The sequence below is a fragment of the Pseudophryne corroboree genome, chromosome 5 (assembly GCF_028390025.1).
Source record: "Pseudophryne corroboree isolate aPseCor3 chromosome 5, aPseCor3.hap2, whole genome shotgun sequence".
In the NCBI taxonomy this organism is placed as follows: Eukaryota; Metazoa; Chordata; class Amphibia; order Anura; family Myobatrachidae; genus Pseudophryne; species Pseudophryne corroboree.
Genome location: NC_086448.1, coordinates 148,757,179 through 148,779,640, shown reverse-complemented (window position 1 = coordinate 148,779,640; position 22,462 = coordinate 148,757,179). Strand labels below are relative to the sequence as shown.

General features: G+C 42.8%; 1 protein-coding gene across 4 annotated transcripts in view; it reads left to right on the top strand.

The window, feature by feature from the left end:
* The window catches only part of PLCD1 (phospholipase C delta 1), a 324,945-nt gene that overhangs the window by 233,051 nt on the left and 69,432 nt on the right, over positions 1–22,462 (top strand). For all 4 annotated transcript variants that reach the window (XM_063921791.1, XM_063921790.1, XM_063921789.1 and 1 more), the window contains 6 exons: positions 2,643–2,871; positions 9,620–9,749; positions 14,236–14,464; positions 15,115–15,316; positions 17,102–17,246; positions 19,747–19,896. In XM_063921791.1, the coding sequence (XP_063777861.1) occupies positions 2,643–2,871; positions 9,620–9,749; positions 14,236–14,464; positions 15,115–15,316; positions 17,102–17,246; positions 19,747–19,896 (1,085 nt within the window). The remainder of the gene's footprint in view (positions 1–2,642; positions 2,872–9,619; positions 9,750–14,235; positions 14,465–15,114; positions 15,317–17,101; positions 17,247–19,746; positions 19,897–22,462) is intronic.

The window sequence follows — 22,462 nt, the reverse complement described above, 5'->3', positions numbered from 1 at the left end:
AAGCAATGTTCTGACCTTATAATAATGTTTAATTGGAGCTATGGTATGTTTCTGTAGGACCCAATAAAGGGGTCAGTGTACTATGGTCAATTAAATGCTATTATAATAATTGAAGGGTTTGTGTGTAAAGGAAGACGGTCACAGTCATTACCCGACAACCTGTGCTAAGTACGACTAAAACATTCTTTTTTTCTTGTTATCTTGTCTTTAAAATGTTTAACAAATATTTTTAAAGTGCAAATGCCATTGTAAATTCCATGTTTCCCTTTCTTCCTACTTGAACACAAATTTGTTATTTATAGGAGACATTTGCATGAGAATTACATTCTGACTGGAATTCTAGAACACTATTGTAACTTATTATTATTACCAGTTATTTATATAGCGTACACACAATCTGCAGCGCTTTACAGAGATTACTTGGTCATTCACATCAGTCCCTGCCCCAGTGGAGCTTACAATCAATGGGGCAGATGTATTAACCTGGAGAAGGCATAAGGAAGTGATAAACCAGTGATCTGTGCAAGGTGATAAAGGCAGCAGCCAATCAGATCCTAACTGTTAATTTACATATTGGAGTTGATTGGCTGGGGCCTTTATCACCTTGCAAATATCACTGGTTTATCACTTCCTTATGCCTTCTCCAGGTTAATACATCTGCCCCTTTATTCCCTACCACATGTGTACTCTCTCTCTCTCTCTCTCTCTCTCTCGTTAATTTAGTTGGGGGCCAATTAACCTACCAGTTTATTTTTGGATTGTGGAAGAAAACCGGAGTACCCAGAGGAAACCCACGCAAGCACGGGGAGAATATACAAACTCCACACAGTTAGGGCCATGGTGGGAATCGAACCCATGACCTCAGTCATGTGAGGCAGTAATGCTAACCATTACACCCTCTGTGCTGCCCTTTAAAGAGATGAATGACAAATTAAGTACAAATAGGAATATGCTATGTGGAGACTCTTATCCATAATTCTTTAGAATGCAGAAAGTAAATAAAAGATAAAATAAAATACTTTCTCATGGCTTGGTAACAATGTAATCTAAATGAGTCTCATGTGTCGTGGGCTACATTGCAACTTTGCAAATGTATACATCTCAGCCGTTTATCTGCGGACACTAAAATGGGAACTAGCCTGCAACAATCCAAATGCACCGAAGAGAACCATTTTGTCAGTGTTTAGCTAGAGCTACTTGCTGTTTTGAGTTGTATGATGGCCTCCCGGGATACCACTGAGGCTGCTGGGAGGTCAAGGGGGCAGAGCCAGCACCAGATACTGAGCAGAGAGTTCAGGTTGCGCCATTCTGAGATGGCGAACCTGAACTTAATGGAGAAGCAGAAAGCGGAGCTTTCTGTTCCTTCATGAATGACACTCGCCATACAAAAGTATGGGGATGCGATTCAGCTGCAGAGTGGGGGTGCCGCTGGAGAAGTCAGGGACTTCTTCATGGGAACCTGCTCCGTGAATAGCACAAAGCAGAGAAAAGCCCTGTTTTCTGCAAAACAGGGCTTTTCTCTTCTTTATGAATAGACCCGTAGGGGGAGAATGTACTAAGCAGTGATAAAAGTGGAGAAGTGTGCCAGTGAAGATGTTGCCCATGGCAACCAATCAGCTGCTCTGTATACTTTAATAGTATGCAGATTATAAATGTGACATCAATGCTGAATGGTTGCCATGGGCAACTTCTCCACTGACTCACTCTACTATTTTCACTTCTTAGTACGTCTCACCCTAAGTTCTAAGAAATTGAGAGAGAGAGAGAAAGTTCTAGCCAATCATCTCCTAACTGCCATGATACAGGCTGGGTTTGAAAAATGACAGGAGCTGGTTGTCTGGTACTTTATCTCCATCTACTTTATCTCTCTCTAAGGCTTAGGATAGACCCTTAAGTGATTTGGCCTTCAAACTAAAGCAAAAGAACAGTTCATCATACCCTAGTCCGAAATCCAATTATTACTTTAATAGTATGTATTGTGGATACCAAATACAGTCTCATCTCCCGCACCTAGCAAGGGTTAGGTATAAGAGCTGATGATGATGGCTACTCTCATAGTATAAAAGGTAGGGTTTGCGATGGCCTAGGTGTCCATGACTGTGCATATAGTTGCATTGCAGCGGGTGTTTGGTTTAGCATTTGCATTACATGCGTCTCAGAATCCCGCTCTATGATTCAACCTTTGTTTAGTACAGTTACCATGAGGAGCAGCGCTGTATAATTTATTGAGGTGGATACACACACAAGCAATTTTTAAATGTAATTTAGTATACTTTAGATATTGTGCTCCAAATGATTGACAAGCTCCTTTTCCAGAAAAGTTCCAATCACTCTATATAACATATAATCAACTAAACCAGGGTCTATTTACTAAGCCTTGGAGCAAGATAAAGTACCAATCACTCAGCCACTGTCTTTTTTTAAACACAGCCTGTAACATGACATTTAGGAGCTGATTGGCTGGTACTTTACTTTTCTCCACTTTATCTTACTCCAAGGCCTAGTAAATAGAACCCCAAGTACTAAATGAAATGTTTCACAAAGATAATTATAGGTTTTACTTTTCCATATGTTTTTTATGGTAACTGGCTTTTTCTGCATATTTACACTGCCTCTAATCACGATTCCTTTTTCTTGGACAGTCAGTATTGATGATATTGAAGATGTGCGCCGGGGTCATGAGACCGAAGGAATGAAGCGATATGCCTTGGATGTCCCAGGCGATCTTTGCTTCTCCATTATCTTTAAGGGCCATCGGAAGAACCTCGACCTGATTGCAAATTCTAATGAGGAGGCCGCCCGCTGGACTGAAGGTTTAAATAAAATTATGAACAACTCACGGACCATGAACCAAAAGCAGAAACTACAACAGTATCCTTTACATGCTGTGCATGCAATATTTCTTTGGTAAATGGTTGTTTCATATTAATAACTGAAAGTCAGTTCTTGTAATGTTTCTGTTTTGGGCCATTTTGATGGGGCATTTGTCCAGATCCTTGGAAAAGGAACTCTCTCACTCTGCAGCAGCTCTCTGTCCAGATGTCTCTCGGGAGGGTTCTCTGAGTAATCCCCACTGTGCTGCTAGTTCCCCTCTGGGTGGGGGGGGGGGGGGGGGGGATGAGAGGCACTAGCGGCACAGTGGGGATTACTCCGAGATTAATACAGTGGAGAGAGATAAAGTACCAGCTCCTAACTGATATGTTACAGGCTGTGTTTGAAAAATGGCAAAGCTGATTCCTTAGGTACTTTATCCCTCTCCACTTTATCACTCTCCAAGGCTTAGTAAATCTTCAATCCTGGTCATCTGGTCGTGTGAATTTTTTTTAAAAACCTGCTGAAAAATCGTTAGACCTTATCGCCAGTTACCTGACCAATATTGAAGTGTGTACGCTCCTGAGACTGGTTTGTCCGTTCTTCTCCTGATTCCTCCCTTAAGCAGTAACAAAGTCTGCCAAAGACTGGAACAGATGGTTTCAGCATATTCATACCAGAGATCTGCCTCAAAATTGGACAGATGTGTACGCATAGGTCAAATGTTGTATCTGCAGCTTAGGCCTCCAGGAGGCATTGGCGTATTTGTAATGGGCGCAGTGTGTGTGGTGCACATGGGCCCCTGAGTACAGGGTGCCCACACCGCACACGCTGCACCTGTTTTTTCAATACTTACCGCTCCGGAGTCCCGCGCCGACGTCTGAACCCTCTAGTGCTCAGACTCTCAGTGCTGCCGGCACAGAGGAGGAGGCCCGAACGAAGGAGGCGGCACACGGGCCTCCTCCTCTCTTAAAGCACCCCTGCCAGGAGGATTGTGTTATCGGTCTGGTCAGGAGTTCAATTCCCAGAGTATTAGACAAGTGTGTACCCAGCTTCAGCAATAATTCGGCTGAACAGCTGAGCTTAACTTGCTCAGTCCAGTTATTGCATAGTGTGTACACAGCACCAATTAGTGTTTAAAAACATATTGGATCTGTGTATGTGGTCTGGCCTGCTGCACAACATTTGTTAGTCCTAATGAGCAATTACCGTGCAGGGACGTCTTTTCGTATGGGCTCAATGGGCACTTGCCCAAGGGCCCCAGAGTTATAAGGGCCCTAGGCTGGTAGCTGAGGGTCCCCTCTTTCCAGGGGTACCAGATTTTTGAAAATCGGGCCAGGGGAACCAGAGATATCCGACTTCAAAGCAGTGGTCCCCATCCAAGACTGTTAATTGCTCTTCCCAGCCCAATATCTCGGATTCTGTTTGACTTTTAGTTTTTCTGAAGGTATACTCCAAAAGCTGGGACGCTCCCCTTTTGGTGAACACTGACAGCTTGTCTCTACTATGCCCAGAACCAGAGATATCAGCCTTCCAGCAGCTGGTCCCTGCTCCAGCTCCAAACTGGTATACAGTTTTATATTTTCGTTGGTGGATTGCTCCGAACTCTGATCCCCAAGTCCCCAGAACCTCCTGAAAGGTGAGACTCTTTAGTGTTTTTATCCCATTCAAAGGTAAGAAATCTATCTCCAGGAACTGGAGATATCTGCAGTCAAGCAAGCTGCCCTCCCACCGGAAAATGGTAAATATTAAACCCACTCCACTATCCACCCCTCCCCTGCGCATTAAAAAACCCCTACCACCAGGGCCCCTTCATTCAGCCTAATGCCCCTTATACAGTTTAGTGTTCCCTCCGCCGCATCTGTGCAGTAAAGGATTAATTAGCAGAAATTACTGCTCCAGGTCCTACATGCTGAGCTGAAGATAGAACACCCCCTACCGCCCACGGGACATCAAAGCTGACGCTGATTGCACGCCCAGCCGCTACCGTTGGAGAATAGGTAGGGGCCCCAGTGCATTGTTGTGCCCAGGGGCCCACACTGCTGTTAAGACGACCCTGTTACCGTGCACATTTTGTTGTGTGTACGTGATCTGCCCGACACAGTTTATTTAAAAACGTCACCTTGAATGATCTTTAGGAAACTATCGTTCAGGTAGGAGCAGCTAATTGAGTGTGTACACCAGGCATAAGATGTTATCAGGGTCATCTTTCAGAAAAAAAATCATGGATCGATTCTCATATCAATTGTCTTCCTAGCTTGTAATACCAGCTGCTGTTTCCTTTTCTGCTACATGTAGGTTGTGCTTCACTGAGAGAAATTCTACATGATACAGTATTCTTGTCATCCTTTTTATTTATTTTTTATTTTGTTGTACTGCGCCAACAAAACTCAGTGCAGTGCAGGTATTGTACTATTAGCAAGTGAATGTTAAACAATTGGTTGCTATGGGTTACTGCACCCTTGCAATATTTGTATAGTTTTACTGATCTGTTAATACTAAACCTAAGATTTGTTTTAAACCTCTGTATATTCATGTAGTCTTAATATGGTTTCCTAGGGTCGCTGCTCAGCTTGCAGAAGGAACAGCCACTGGCTCTGCCAGATTACGCTTGCTAATGAATTAAAAATGTCAGCATTGTTCATATCCATTCATGAGTAAATAGGTCAGCTCCAGTTACAATAAAAGGTTGCAGTTAAAATATAACCTAAATATCTATTATGAAAAACTGTGTTATATAATAGTTAGTGTTCCAAAGAAGATGTGCCATCTGGAGATTATATTTTAAAAACTGTTTAAAAAAGTATATTTTCTATTTGGGTTTCAAGGTAAAGAAAAAAAAAGGGGGTGGGGGGTGCAGAAGTAAAAAAAAAATATATATATATTTTCAGGTACAATTGAGGACCCTCAGTGTTGTACTCATGCCAACTGAACCACTTCACTAAAGGTGAGTTAGCAGAGGGGGAGTATGGGCAATATAGGGTTTCCATGAGGAAGGTATGGTTCAGTTTAGTTCAGTGGTTCCCAAACTTTTTTGAATCATGGCGCCCTAGAGTATCAGAATTTTTTTTCACGGCACCCCTAGGCCAAAAGTTTCTTATTGATAAATTTAGAAAGAAATATTGAATTAAGTAGATTGTGTTTATATGTCATCCTTGGGTTCAGTTATGTGATGAGGCACAAGATTTGCTTCTGTTTGTCCTCATATGTTATTCTTCTCAGCCACCAGCATTATTTTTGCCTTTTACACTGACCATAAATAATTTTAATTGGTCCTGGACCACCAACCTGAGGCACCCGTGCAAGTGTCCCGAGGCATCCCAGGGTGCCACGGCACACAGTTTGAGAACCACTGGTTTAGATGTAGTGAGATCCAGTGGGGGTGGGGTAGATTGTTTCCAGAACAAAGCAATGGCCTGTTTTGGTGGCGATTAAAACCTGGGCTAAAAAGTATCTAAGGTGTGTGGGAATAGACTCTGGAAATATATGTAATAGTGCAATATATTGGGTCAGGGAGATATAGAGGCCTGTTACCCTCACAATAAGGTCCTCAATCTTTCCCCACAGAGTATATAGTAGGACAGTTCCAAAAAACATGAAGGATGTTCCCAATCTGACACCAGTCACGCCAACACAATCTAGGTTGTGCAATTGGTCAGGGGTCAGGTAGATACAATAAAACAATTTTACATACATTTCAACAAGGGAAATACACCTAGACATCTTAAATACAGAAAAAAATAAGTGACACCATGATGGAGGATCTAAACAGATATCTAAATCCCATTCCCAATTCAGTATCGCTGGAGATTTAACAGATTGGTTAGAATTTACCAAGAGAGAGTACCAGAAAGAAAGCCCTTCTCTGCAATAGGCCGATGAAAGCCAGGAAAAACATGTGGAGGGACTTTACAGGTGGGATCATTCATAGTAGAAAAAGATTGTATCCAGTGTCTGATTTGTAGGTATTTGTAAAAGTCAGTGGAAGGTATAGAGAACAATGGTTGCAGTTGAGCAAATGACGTGAGTACATCATTTAAAAACAGGTCACGGTTGGACTTGATACCCTTCGTTCTCCAAGAGGACAGGTTCAGATTAGGAATCATGGGAGAGGCCCAGCAGAGAGAAAGTGTGCGAAGGTAAACTAAACCCATAAGGGCAGAAAATGTATCCCATGCGGCATCCTGGATGGGGTATCCAGAGAGATCTCCAGATGAACTTGTTAGATAGAGTATGTTGTGCAGGGTTACACATTCAGCAGATTCTCCATACCTGTTATTATAAGACATATTTGCTTGTCAATGTGTTTTCTTTTATATGTTGTGCTCCAGGAATGTATTATGCAGTCATGTCTGCGGAGGAGAAGGGTACACATCCCAGCGCCTCCTGCTTTACTGCATCGGTGCACAGTTACTAGTTTATGGGTCTACTTAGTCACAAAGGCCCCATGCAAACATACTTTCATTTTAAAGGTCTGAGCAGGTTACTGTCTAACAAAAGGCAAATGTACTGTATGTATTCCAGGAAGTTTAATTAGGTTTATGGAGTATATGTTTGAAAAGTTGGGGCAAACCCTGGGAATTAGAGACAGATTGGAAATCAGGTGTTTGTTTTGCTGCTACGGACTGAGGCAAATTTGCACTTTGGTAAATAATGACATTTAAGCCATTGAGACACTTGTGTTTGCGCACTTCTTAATGTGTTACACATTCTGTGTGTTCTTGGTCTTTTTTTGCTTTATGTTCTCAGCATACTGTATGTTCATTTAGCCTCAGTTATACAGCGGTTCTACCTAATTCATTCCATACTTGCCGACTTTATGGCTGCTCTCTCTGGGAGAGAGCAGCCAGGTTGGCTCAGCAGGGGGCGGGGCAGTGACGTGATGAGCAGAGGGGGGCGGGTCAGAGGTGAAACGGGGCATGGTGGAGTTGGAATGGGGGCGTGGCTGATGTACCGTGTCATGTAAGCCACGCCTCCCGCTGTGTAATGCTGCTATTACCGGCATTATACTGCAGGGGGCGTGGCTATGATGACGCGGTTCAACAAGAATTGCGTCATCGACTGCATGGACCGCCCACTTTACTCGCTAAGTGGATGGCCATGCAGGGGGGACCCCAGAAATCGGGAGACTTGCCCACTCTTCCAGGGGGACAGGAGGGTCACCCGATTTTCGGGAGCATCCCGGCCATTCCGGGAGAGTAGGCAAGTATGATTCATTCTCATACTGACTTTGGATTTTAAGCGATAGAGTAGGACTGAGCAGATGGGGGAGACTTTGGTGCAGTTGGTCAGCTTAATAAACGTTGCAAAAATTAACATTTCCATTAAACTAACAGAGTGTGTGTGTGTGTGTATATATATATATATATATCAGAAACTGGTCAGGAAATGGGAAGACTGAATACTCCAGTAAGGGGGTTTGTTCTCCAGACATCAAAATGACCTCAATTCTCTCCTCTTTTGTTAAAGCCATCTTCAGTTACCTGGAACAAAAAAAGTGTTGTAACCTTTGAACCATAACTGCTATTTCAAATCTGTTTGCAACAATGAAACTTTTCTGCAAATTCTGATGTTGTTTGACATGTTACATGACCCCCTTTCCATTTGAAAAAACTGACTTAGATTCAAAGATGGCCGATTTCAAGATGGCACCCATGTTCGGTACATACCCTAAAAGACAGCCCACCTCACCCATACCTTACTGGAGTATTTCGTTTTCCCATTTCCTGCACAGTTTTTGAAACAAAAGGGTGTACTTATATATATATATAATGTATGTATACACACACAAATTGTCCCATGGACTGGCACTCCCCCTTACATATAGACTGCTCTGGTGCCCTCTGCAACATGACAATGTTCTCATTTCCAAAACAAGCAGCGGGGCACTCAGAGCCTTCGTTTTTAGTTCAAGTGTATTAATAAAGCAGTGACTGCGTGCCGCTGTTTGTTTTGGAATCGAGTGTGTATATATAGTACACACATTATTATAATTACTCCTAATTGTGAAATAAAACAAACTATTCTCTCTCTCTCTCTCTCTCTCTCTCTCTCTCTCTCTCTCTCTCTCTCTCTATATGTGTGTGTGTAAAAAAAACATGTGAGTGCGTGTGTCTGCCCCCACTGCTTGGGGTATGCTATGTTAACTACTTTTAGTGTACACGTCTGTCCTTAATTATAGGACCTAGTAGAGTTAGGGTGTTGGCCTCAGGATAAAAATATGTAGCAAAGTTGTCTCCTGCTAGAGATCCTGTAATTACTAGTTGGCATAGACCAGTGTGGTGAAGACAGCCACTGACAACTCGTATTTAACAACCTTGCTTTATATTTGGCATTCTAACATTTAGCATATATGTATGTGCAAAAGAGGTTGAGGATTAAGTGAAACTAGAATTTGTGCAAATAAAGGCATGCTAACTAACTGTACATAAGTAAACCTTGAATGATTAACCATTTCAGAGATGTCTTCTAGTAGGCATTATGTTCCTACAGGTTACATTTTGTACATATACTAATTTAAAAGTGAATTACAACCAAAGTAAAATAATTTTGCGTGCAATTAAATGAGATGTGTTAAGTAAGAAAATGTCACTGACCAGTGCTCATCCCTGTCCGCCAGGTCCCGTTATGTGTTGTATGTCATGCCCAGGGCTGGATTTTTTTTAAACCACTAGCGTTACCTCCACATCCAGTGACTTGGGTGGGAAGGGGCACTGACGTGGCATCTTGCTGATCCTTGGCTTTGTATTGCTGTAGTATGCACAGCTTAACACTAACAATAAACCATTTTCCTGAACAATGCAATTAGCTGGATCCACACATGTCTACGGAAAGCCGACAAAAACAAGGACAACAAGATGAGCCTTAAAGAGTTGAAGAACTTCTTACGGGATGTAAATATCGAGACTGATGATAACTATGCAAAACATATATTCCAGGTAATATCTCCAATCACCTGTGTATAAATTAGGTTACTGCTGGTACGGGTGTGGTATTGAAGGTCGACCACACTTAGGTCGACAGTGTCTAGGTCGACCACTACTGGTCGACAGTAACTAGGTCGATAGGGATTCTAGTTCGACATGAGTTTTTTAAATCTTTTTTGGTGTTGTTTTCGCTGTACAGTGACCGGGAACCCCAATTAGTGCATCGCGTTCGCTCGCCATTCTTTGGGCAAGGTCCCCCCGCTCCACTACTGCTGCACTCAGCACAGGTTACCGTTCCCAATCGTAGTCCACGTGGATCGTAAAGTATTAAAAAGTAGTTTAAAAAAATAAATTTTTCTTTAAATGTCGACCTTTTGACCTGTCGACCTAGAACAGGTCAACCTAGTTACTGTCGACCTAGACACTGTCGACCTAAGTCTTGTCGACCTAGAGACCGGATACCGCTGGTATATCCAGTCATTTCTATGTTACATAATAAAGAGAGAGGTTGTGTTTCTGTTAAATTTAATTACAAGTACATTTTGGTTGGTTGGTATTGGTGGACTACAGGCACGGCTGATGGGTTACAGGCTCAGTTAGTGTTGGTCAGCTACAGCTCGGGTGATGGGTTACAGGCTCAGTTAGTGTTGGTTGGCTACAAGCTTGGGTGGTGGGTTACAGGCTCAGTTGGTGTTGAATCCGCTACAGGCTCCGTTAGTGTTGGTCAGTTACAAGCTAAGTTGGTGTTGGTCAGCTACAGGTTCCGTAACATAGTATCTAAGGTTGAAAAAAAGACAATTGTCCATCGAGTTCAGCCTATTTGTGGTCTCCTGTGCAGCAGTATTTTTGGACTAAATTTTGTTTGATGCTGATGTCAGCCGTTGTGTTTGATTCCTCTTTTTTTTTTTTATAACTGTAGTGCGTGACTACTCACCATAACCCTGGATATCTTTATCCATTAGGACTTTATCTAACCCATTCTTAAAGGTGTTGACTGAGTCCACCATTACAACTCTCTCAGGCAGGGAATTCCAAACACATATTGTCCTTACTGTGAAAAAACCTTTTCGCCACTTTGTGCGGATTCTCCTCTCCTCTAACCTAAGCGAGTGTCCACATGTCCTCTGTGCTGATCTTACCAGAAACTGGTCCCGCGCAAGCTCTGTGTATTGTCCCCTTATATATTTGTCCCCTTCTTCTCTTTTCCAGTGTAAACATGCCCAGCCTTGCAAGCCTTTCCTTGTATTCCAGCGTCCCCATGCCCTTAATTAGTTTGGTCGCCCGCCTCTGAACCTTTTCTAGCTCCAGGATATCCTTCTTGTAGTATGGAGCCCAAAATTGTACACCGTATTCAAGATGTGGCCTCACTAGTGATTTATATAATGGGAGTATAACACTCTCGTCCCTTGCATCAATTCCCTGTTTTATGCATGCTAATATCTTATTCGCCGCATTTGCTGCAATCCTACTTTGGGTACTGCTGCTTAGTTTGCTATCTATGTGAACACCTAAGTTTTTTCCCAGTACAGAATCCCCTAATATTACCCCATTTAGTATGTAGGTGTTCTTTTTGTTCTTGTTACCACAGTGCATTACCTTACACTTGTCTGTATTGAAGCTCATACTCCATTTCGCTGCCCATGCTTCTAGTTTGACTAAGTAGTTCTGAAGAGACTCAGCAACCCCCTCCGTATTTATAACCTTACACAATTTGTATCATCTGCAAAAATTGACACCATGATCTCTAGACCTACTGTTAGGTCATTAATGAAAATGATGATCAATAGTGGTCCAAGTACAGACCCTTGTGGCACACCACTTAGCACAGGTCCTATTTGAAAATGATCCATTAACCACAATGCGCTAACCAATTTCTGACCCAAGTGCATATTGTGCTCTCTAGCCCTATTTCTTGTAGCTTATAGATAAGTCGTACGTGTGGTACTGTGTCGAAAACTTTGGCAAAGTCTAAAAATATTACATCCACTTCCTTACCCTGATCAAGGTTCGCACTTACGGTTTCATAAAAGCCAAGTAAGTTGGTTTGACATGATCTGTCCTTCACAAATCCATATTGATCGCTTTTAATGACCTTATTGGCTTCAAGGAACTTCTGAATACTATCCCTTAGAATACCTTCCAATACTTTCCCCACTATAGATGTAAGAGTAACTGGTCTATAATTACCAGGTTCAGCTTTACTTCCCTTTTTGAATATTAGCACTACTTACGCTATACGCCAGTCTTTGGGAACCATACCTATTGTAACTGAATCAAAAATAGCGGTCTTGCAAGTTCAGAGTGAAGCTCCATAAGAACCCTTGGGTGAATTCCATCGGTCACAGACTACCACCTCACTTAAATAAGCACTTAGCAGTGGGACATTATCTTTGTTGAGATTGTGTGTTAGTCCCTGCATTTGGTCCTCTCTTGTAAATACTGTTGTAAAAAAACTAATTTAGTTTGTCTGCTATATCATTATCATTTTTGATTAATACTCCCAACTTGTCTTTTAAAGGGCCTATGCTCTCCTTCTTTAATCTCTTGCTGTTGATATATTTAAAAAAAAAAAAGGGATTCGTTTTGCTTTCCTTTGCTACTGGTTTTTCAGTTTCTACTTTAGCTGTTCTTATTTCTTTTTTTCATATCTTGTTACAATCCTTATAGTGCTGAAATGACTCTGTATTCCCGTCAGATTTGTATTTTTTTTAATGCTCATCCTTTTCTTGCCCATTAGTTCCTTTATCTTTTTGTTAAGCCACATTGGTTTCGGATTGTTATTCCTGGGATTAAATTTGCGAGTATTTTTAACTAGCAGTGATTTTAATACATCACATTTCTCCGTAGTATTTTTCCCTTGAAACAAAATTTCCCATTCAATGTCCCTTAAAGCTTCCCTCATCATGTCAAAGTTGGCTTTGCTAAAGTTTAGAAGTTGAGCCAGTATAGGACTGCTTATGAAAACTGATATTGAATGTGACCATATTGTGGTCGCTGTTTCCTATGGGCTACCCTACTATAATATTTGATACCAATTCCCCATTGTTTGTTAATACCAGGTCTAAGATTGCATTGTACCTAGTTGGTTCCTTGATTAATTGAACTAAGTAGTTATCATTTAGTGTGTTTAAAAACATATTACCCCTAGCAGTATCACATGAATCGTTTTTCCAATTTATCTCTGGATAGTTAAAATCTCCCCTCACTACTATGTCTCCTACTCCTGCTGCTCTTTCAATTTGCTCTTTATCAGACACATTAATACCAGGCGGCCTGTAACATAACTCCAATACTTACTTTTTTTATTCCTTTACCCCTGCATGCAATTTCAACCCATAACGTCTCAACAGTATTTACAGTCCCCTCTTGAATATCTAACCGTATATCAGGTTTTAAGGACGGCTTTACGTAAAGACATACCCCTCCACCCCGTTTATTCAATCTGTCTCTCCTGAACAGCGTATAACCTGCTAGATCAGTGTTTTTCAACCACTCTGCCGTGGCACACTAGTGTGCCCTGAGCAGTCTCCAGGTGTGCTGCCATAGAAGCAGAGCCAGGTTCGCCAGTGTGCTGCCGCTACTGGAACGGTCAATACTAGTGGGTTTAGTGGTTGCAGAGCTAGTTCTAATTTTGGGCCCAGGTAGTGTTGGGCTCTTCTGACATTCTCAGATGTGGCTCAGGTGTTACCTATGGATAATCTGCGACATGACATCCTAGGACACGCAACTGCACCATGCATCACCATTATATTTGAGTGTGCCTTGGCAATATTTAAATCTTGTTCAGTGTGCCGCGAGTTGTAAAAGGTTGAAAATCTCTGCTCTCGAATGACTGTTCAATCATGAGATTCGTCCCACCAAGTTTCAGTAATGCCTATAATATCATACTGTTTGCTTGCTTGCTGCAAGGATTTCTAGTTCGCCCTTTTTACCTGTAAGGCTTCTAGCGTTTACATACATACAATTAAGATAAGTATTTCCCCTTGTGCTAGGGACATCATTCTTTTTATGCAGCATCGATGTTGGTGGGCTACAGGCTCATTTGGTATTGGTGGGCTACAGGCTCGGCTGGTGGGTTACAGTTATGGTTGATGGGGTTACATGCAGGATTGCTGGTTTATGGTTGGTATGTTACAGGTGCATTTGTTTTGTTACAGTTTAGGTTGGTGGTTGCAGTTGGAATGTCGATTGGTTGGTTACAGTTGGTGTATTGAGATGTTTTAGGCATGCTTGGTTGGTTACGAGCATGTTTGGTGGATTGCTGTAGTAGGCTATAAGCAGGGTTGGTTGGTCAGACATATTTGGTGGGTTACAATTGGGGAGTTACAGGTAAGGTTTCAGGCATGGTTGGTGGGTTAGCAATCCTTTTCGGGAAAGGTGTTGAGAATATATGTATTTCTCTTTACCTATTAACTGAGTTAAATAAATATATACAAATATCAGACATGTTACCAAATCGATGATATTAGTTTTAAAGGAACCTATATTTCATTTCCAGCAATGTGACAAATCGAGGACTGGTGCCCTGGAGGATGACGAGATAGAGGAGTTTTACCAGATCCTGACAACGCGAGAAGAAATAGAGGTCATTTTTTGTAAATACAAGGACAGTGAATATCTCATGTCTGCCGCCTCCCTACAGAAGTTCCTGAAGAGTGAGCAGATGGAGGATGTCTCCTTACAGCAGGCACAGTCCCTGATAGACAAGTATGAGCCGAGTGAAGCAGGTGAGCCAGTGTCAGCGCTATGGTTCCTCTGAGAACTTGCCACACAATGACTAGATCAGTTAATTTCTAATCGTGCCCCTCACTGCTGTTGGCAGAGTTGTCTCCGGGCTATATTAACTAAAAGTCGTTTTTAGGTCAGTTTTAAATCAATTTGAAGCAGACTGACATCGACAGCGTTTCTGACTGCACAATCTGCATTTTTATCAGGAACCCCCAGGACCTTGCTGACTAGTTTGTGGGTGGTTTATGTGATGAATGGGGGACCCCACAATGTGTGTCTCCCTGATATGGCGTAACCTATGTAAAGTGTCTGTACCCATCTAAAATATTGGAAAAGACGAGGAAAATGTGTGAAAAGCTGGACTTTCCGCACATTTCTGCTAAACACCTCAGGAGGTGGTGAGCAGAAATAATTGGGCGTCCGCGGTATTTGCGTCCGAGTGGAACAAAAATTGAATTGCTCCATCAGGTGCGGCCACCCAGAAGACTATAGAATCGCTCCCAGAGAGAGAACCCTTTGGTCAGAAGTCGACATCATTTGTTCCTTTCTGTTTTTCTGGCCATTTAGAGAAAATTAAGTAAAAATTAGCTCATAAACAAAAATCTTGGTTTAAGGATGTCGCTGTAATGTATTATGTTCTATGTTACAGCTAAAAAGCAGCAGTCCATGACTAAGGATGGGTTCCTCATGTACCTGCTGTCTGATGATGGGGACGTATTTAACCCAGGCCATAGTAAAGTTTACCAGGACATGAACCAGCCTCTAAATCATTACTTCATCTCCTCCTCACATAACACTTACCTGATGGAAGACCAGCTGAAGGGACCCAGCAGTAGTGAGGCCTATATAAGGTAACCTGACCATAAAATCCTTTTATCACCCTGCCTCCAGTCCACTATGCTTACCCATAAATGTGCCTGTAGATGACTGTCTGACCTCTATTATGGTATGGTGCATCTTTATTGATCTGCTCCTTTTTCGGGACATAGACCAGTGCTAGAAATAGTCGATTCCTATATGAGAACAGCAAATCATGATCACTTCACGCCGGCCCAAAACCACATCTCCTGCTGACTTTTATTACTTGGGGGCTAAATGAGATAAACTCCTTGGGAGTGATCTCCCTGCTAGTACAGTAGTTTAAATGACCAAAGAATAGAAATTATAATTGTTTTATAGAAATGTGTAGTGTCATTGGCTCTAGGGACTATTGCACGATGCATATGCATGTAACGACAACTTATTTCACTAAATAGGAGTCAAGCAGATGCGTTGTGGATGCAATTGATGCGTTTGTTCATACATCAATATATAAATCCCATTGGATAGGCAAAGTGGAAGGAAAGAAGGGTGTGAGGGTTGGGATACAAACGATAGGCAATTGAAAGGTATTGACCACCTGACTGCAACAAACAATACTGAGAAACCTTATGGAATACCAGCTGAATACCCGGGATGAGAATGGTAAATTAGAATGATAGTTGTTTGTTAATTTACGTTGGTTGGAGATCTAGTATATAGGCATAACGTGCTTCCCTGACACACTTTGTGTAGTGGCCATACCCCTTTTTGGTCCCCCAAGGGACCCTGCAGTTCCCACTATACAACTCTGTCTGTGGCTTCCTGCTGCCTCCATTCCCCTCCTCACATCATATCAGTGCCCCGTGAAATGATATGTATCTCCTGATATACTCTGTGCTGCTGGAGGACCCTGCTACTTCCACTATATAACTCTCAGTGTGTGGGTTCGTGGTACTTCCATCCCCCTCTCACATCATGTCACTGCCTCTGTCACATGCAGCCCTGTCCTGCCTGACATATTATGCATCTCCTAATATACTATGTGCTGCTGGGGACCCTGCTCCTCCCACTATATAACTGGCAGTGTGTGTCTTCCTGCTACCTCCATTCCCCTCCTCACATTACGTTACTACCACTGTCGCATGCAGCCCTTTCATCACTGACATATCATGCATGTCCTGATATGGTCTGAGCTGCTGGACCCCCCTAGGTGTTCGCTATCCAACCAGAATTTTTACAATCGCTCCGCGCGTGAATGCGCAGCTCCTGTACTTTCTGCAAGGGGGGCCGCAGAAAATGCGATCACCTCTGCCTGTCAATCCTGCAGAGGCAGTCGCGAGTCGGGCAACACTCCGTTTTCAGGGAGGAGACGGAGTTTTGCTGGGGCGGTGCGAACGGGGGGCGGAGGTGGCAGGACTCCTGCGGGAGCCATCCTCTGATTCTGCTAACAAGCAGAAATTGTGATATGATCGCAATTTCTGCTTGTTGCAGTAGGCAGGAAGGCAGCGGTTAGCATGCGGGGGGTCTTGCCCAGCGATGGGTGGCCCCCAGCATGGATAAAAAGGATAGCAAATTCTGCTAATAGCAGAATTTGCTATTCTTACTGAATTAGGCCGTTTATTTGTAATTGGAATGATAGATCAAAACAAGCAGGTACAATCAAGTCAAAACACAAATGCCATGAAATGCTGACAAAAACCATGACATAGGCCCGGACAAAGTGAACCAGTAGTAGGTGTCATTCATTTTTAAAGTACCAATAGAAAGAGAGACCGAGAAAAAGAAAAAGGAACGTCAGGTTGAATTTATTTTATGTTTGTGCTTTACACACACAGATCTCTTACAAAAGGATGCCGGTGTGTGGAGTTGGACTGCTGGGACGGGCCTAATGGAGAACCAGTCATTTATCATGGCTACACCCTCACTTCCAAGATCCTCTTCAAAGATGTTATAAAAGCCATACAAAGCTACGCCTTCAAAGTAAGTTAGGACTCTGCACAGTGCCGCACTGCCTGTAGATGGCTTCTTACAATTTGAGAGCAAGGACTAGATAGACAGATGGGAAATCCATTCCTGCATTACATTATATTCAGTTGATATAATTTTGTACGTTTCAATAGAAATGCACAAAGAGAGGTCCGTTATGTGGCTCCTTGTGACTATTTCTGTTCCATTTAGAAGTATACCTAGAACTATGAAAGGCTTTTCACATTCTTATAAAGCATTGTAAGGGATCAATACAGTTAGGGGGGATGTGCCATCATACAATGCGGCAGTGTATTGCTGCGCTCCAATTTATACATTTTGATGGCTCCTACATAACCATTCTTCCTGCTCACCTATCTGGCTGTGAGGAAAAATGGGCTCTAGAATGTGATGTACAGCACATCCCATTTAATTTAATTGACCCCTGTGAATTTTGCAGGTCAGTCATTCATTTTAGCCCCAGACGAGCACCATCTACATAAATATCCGTCGTTGAAGTCCTTGGTTCCTTACTCTATATATTATTGTTTTGGTAACTTCTTTCCAGAGTTCCTTCTTCATTATGACCTCTACCAGTCTGATCTTTTTATTGGAGAAGTTTTACATTATGCAGTCTATTAATTATGATGTTGGGTGGGTACATTAGGTAAGAATTGGAAGTGGGACATATTTCTTGTTCCATACAAAGTAGAATGGAAGAAAAACTCTCGAGATCTGCGCTTATATACCCTGCTCAGATTATATCTATTTTTGCCTACCTTCCAGGAGTTGGCCTCCCTCCCAGATCCTGCTTTTCTTTCTTGTAAAGTGTTTGGGTCCCATGATGTGATTTGTCATTGGGCCCTGCTGTACGGTAATAGTGCCAGCCACAGGAAAGGTGTGCTTGGCTGGGATGACTGCACTTGTCTCTGGGACTTTCCTATCAGGATTGTCTGCATCCTTTAAGTATTTGTGACATAGATAAAGTACCAGCCAATCAGCTCCTAACTGCCATGTTACAGGCTGTGTTTGAAAAATGACAGTTAGCAACTGGTTAGGTGGTACTTTATCTCCGTTCACTTTATCTCTCTCCAAGGCTTAGTACATAGAACCAGGACGTACAGTAGTTTTTAAATACTAACCCCTCCATAGGGGCTCTACCTAGGGAAGGGGATGTCTGAATGTGTAAGTATTCTCCAGAGCCTCACCAAAGGTCCTTAATTACTGTAGAAAGTTCTATTCCATGATGGGCTATTTGACCAGAAGAGAGATTATAGACAATAGTTCCAGTTTATGATGCCAAAGAACAGCTGAGAAACCATTAAGTGGAACTGAAAGCTTTTCCTGGTGTCTTTTGACAAGTCACATATATTAGGCAAGCACCTTCCAGTGGGCTCCTCTATTAGGCCACAACCTTCCAGTGGTCACCTGCATTAGACCAGGACCTTCCAGTGGTCACGTCTATTAGGCAAGCACCTTCCTTTGGTCACGTCTATTAGGCAAGCACCTTCCAGTGGTCACGTCTATTAGGCAAGCACCTTCCAGTGGTCACGTCTATTAGGCAAGCACCTTCCAGTGGTCACGTCTATTAGGCAAGCACCTTCCAGTGGTCACGTCTATTAGGCAAGCACCTTCCAGTGGTCACGTCTATTAGGCAAGCACCTTCCAGTGGTTACATCTATTAGGCAAATATCTTCTCGTGGACATACCTGTAAGCGGGATGCAGTCAGTTTACCTCCAATCAAAATCCCGACGTTCAAAATCCCGACACCAATTGACCGATGGTCAAAATACCGACAAGGTCAAAATACCGACATGGACAAAATACCGACATTTAAAATACCGACAAGGTCAAAATACCGACATGTAAAATGCCGACAGGTCAAAATACCGACATGAGTTTTTCATGCTTTTTTTCATTGAAACCGACTTGTTCATACTTTACCATCCCAGTGGACATGGAGGGGGAATATAATAGTGTGCCGAGCGCAGCGAGGCACCGTGCCCGAAGCATGGCGAGCGCAGCGAGCCATGCGAGGGGACGCGGTACACTTTATATGGTGTCCATGTTGACTTATGTCGACATACACACAAAAAAACATTAAAAAATGCATGTCGGTATTTTGACCTGTCGGCATTTTACATGTCGGTATTTTGACCTTGTCGGTATTTTAAATGTTGGTATTTTGTCCATGTCGGGATTTTGACCTTGTCGGGATTTTGACCATCGGTCAATTGGTGTCGGGATTTTGAACGTCGGTATTTTGATTGGAGGTATTTCATACCGATCCCCTGTAAGCAAGCACCTTCCTGTGGACTGGTCTGCTATAACTTTATCTTAAAAGCAGGAACTTATTCCTTTTACACCATTTAGTAATTATCTGTTTTGGATGATTGCTGTTTGTACATAGGGTTTAAATGGATTTGGTGGATTACTTTGCATCTGATGCTATTAAGCTCTGATAGGTGAAAACGACTGATCTCTGATTGATGCATTTATTTTTTTTCCTTAAAGACCTCTGATTACCCTGTGATCATTTCCCTGGAGAATCACTGCAGCCTGGAGCAGCAGAAAACTATGGCCAGACACATGAAGGACATCCTGGGAGATATGCTGCTAATGATGCCCATTGAAGGGAAAGTGAAGGACTTCCCATCCCCAGAGGTCAGCCTGAATGTACTGTCCTTATCAGCAGGGCTGTGTAGAGTGGGTGTGACCCGGGTAATGTAGGAGGGAGGGGGGGGGGGGGGGGGGGGGTTCTAAACACTAATATGCATCCAAGCCCCTTAAAATAATGATATGACGCACTGCAAAGGACAGTACCAGGGGAGGTGTGTGTGTGTGTGTGGGGGGGGGCATTCCTTTCCCACCCCCTGCAGTCTCCTTGAATTCACCGCAGCTCAGCACACAGCAGCAAGCCCATGCCTGGGTAATCAGTACCCATTTTAGCACCTCTCGGCACCCCTGTTTACCAGTGATATCTAATCCCCATTATATGTGCAGGACAAGTACTAACTAGGTATGCAGCTAACACTACGGGGTAAGCCTTTGTATATAAATAGTTGTATAAATGTTTTATATTGCTACAGCAAATGACATACTATGCTAGCAACATAATCCCTCTTCCTTTAGAACAGAGGCGGCCAAAACGTCGATCGCGATCTACCAGTAGATCGCAGAGCTCTCACCAGTAGATCGCGATCCAAGTGTAACTTGCTGCCTGTGTCCGGAGCGTTCCCAATGATGCATTGCGCGGATGACGTCATGACGTCAGCCGCGCAATGCACGATTGGGAACGCGATGTGAGGAGCCTGGGAGCCAGTGCGCCTGCTGGGTCTGGTTTGATCCAGTCAGCACTGGCACAGCAGGACAGCAGCAGCGGCGGGAGCAGGCACATGACAGTGGGGATCCAGCCAGCTAAAGTAAGTTAAAGTAGATTAATGTTAGTGTGGGCACATGGCACTGTGGGGGCATATCTGGCACATGGCACTGTGGGGGTATATGTGTATCTGGCACTGTGGGGGCATATCTGGCACTGTGGGCACATGCCACTGCAGGGGCATATGTGTATCTGGCATTGTGGGGGCATATGTGTTTGAGGTCTTTACCTGTGGGGGCCAATGTGTGATTTCGTGCGAGACGGTCATTACACCCTGTGCAGCAAGGCTACGCCCCCTTTTTGTTATACCATACCCCCTGTTTTGTTATGCTATGCCCCTTTTTTTATTATCCCGCCTAGGTAGATCACAAAAGCTTTTCAGCTTTCAAAGTAGATCACCGACTCCAAAAGTCTGGCCACCCCTGCTTTAGAATGTAAATAATAAGTGAGTGTTTAAAATTAAATTTGTTGAGATTATAAATAGGAATTACATTTTATTACATTCTGCAATGAGCATGTGAATATTCATCTGTAGAATTAATTAACATTGCAGACTCTGAGCTCAATATATTGATAGATTGATATTCCTATTTGTTCATCGTGTCTGGTTATAGGTCACTCATCTTTATTATTTTTGTTATCATTTACACACACACACACACACACACACACACACACTCTCTCTCTCTCTCTCTCTCTCTCTCTCTCTCTCTCTCTCTCTCTCTCTCTCTCTCTCTCTCTCTTATACACAGTGTGCTCTTATACATACTCACCTACTTTCAATTTCTCCCGAGGAGGAGACGATGCAGGACACTTCGGGGGCAGGCTGTGACACCATCAAGCCCCACCCCCAGACAGAGAAAATGCAGCGATTCGCGATAAGGGGGCCGGGATAAAATGACGCGATTCGCGTCATTTGAACCCCACCCCTTGGACCCGCGAATACGGGAGCGTATTGCCCACATCACTAGGGTGCGTGCAGGATGCGGGAGATCTGCCTACTCTTCCGGAGGTGTCGGGGCTACCCAAAAAAACGGGATCCTCCCGCAGCTTCCGGGAGAGTAGGCAAGTATGCTCTTATATTCAGTGTATGCACTGTAGATTTATATTCCTGTTTCCTGTATAAATATTTATAGTGAGAAACAATATGGAGTGGTGTCCTGGTCCCACGAGTCCTGTATACCGTTACTCTTCCAGAGATTATGATTATTATTATCATTTTAGTCTACCATAGCGTCAAACGGGGAATTCAGCCGTTACATGACTAATACAAACACGTTAACACAAAGTAAAACAAAGGCAAGTAGCTTTGTACCTTTGCAAAGCCATGTTGTCCTGCCGGTAGGGCAGATTTATTATGTGCAGAGAGATTTAGATCTGAGAGGGGCGTGACCAGACTCTACAGATAAACCTGCCCAGTATTTGTCGGCTACATGCATAAGCAGTCAGTACAGGTTGAGTATCCCATATCCAAATATTCCGAAATACAGATTTTTTTTGAGTGAGATAGTGAAACCTTTGTTTTCTGATGGCTCAATGTACACAAACTTTGTTTAATACACAGTTATTAAAAATATTGTATTAAATGACCTTCAAGCTGTGTGTATAAGGTGTATATGAAACATAAATGATTTGTGTGAATGTACACACACTTTTTGTTTAATGCACAGTTATTAAAAGTATTGACTAAAATGACCTTCAGGCTGTGTGTATAAGGTGTATATTGAACATAAATGCATTCTGTGCTTAGACTTAGGTCACATCGCTATGATATATTATTATGGTATGCAATTATTCCAAAATACAGAAAAATCTGATATCCAAAATACTTCTGCTCCCAAGCATAATTGG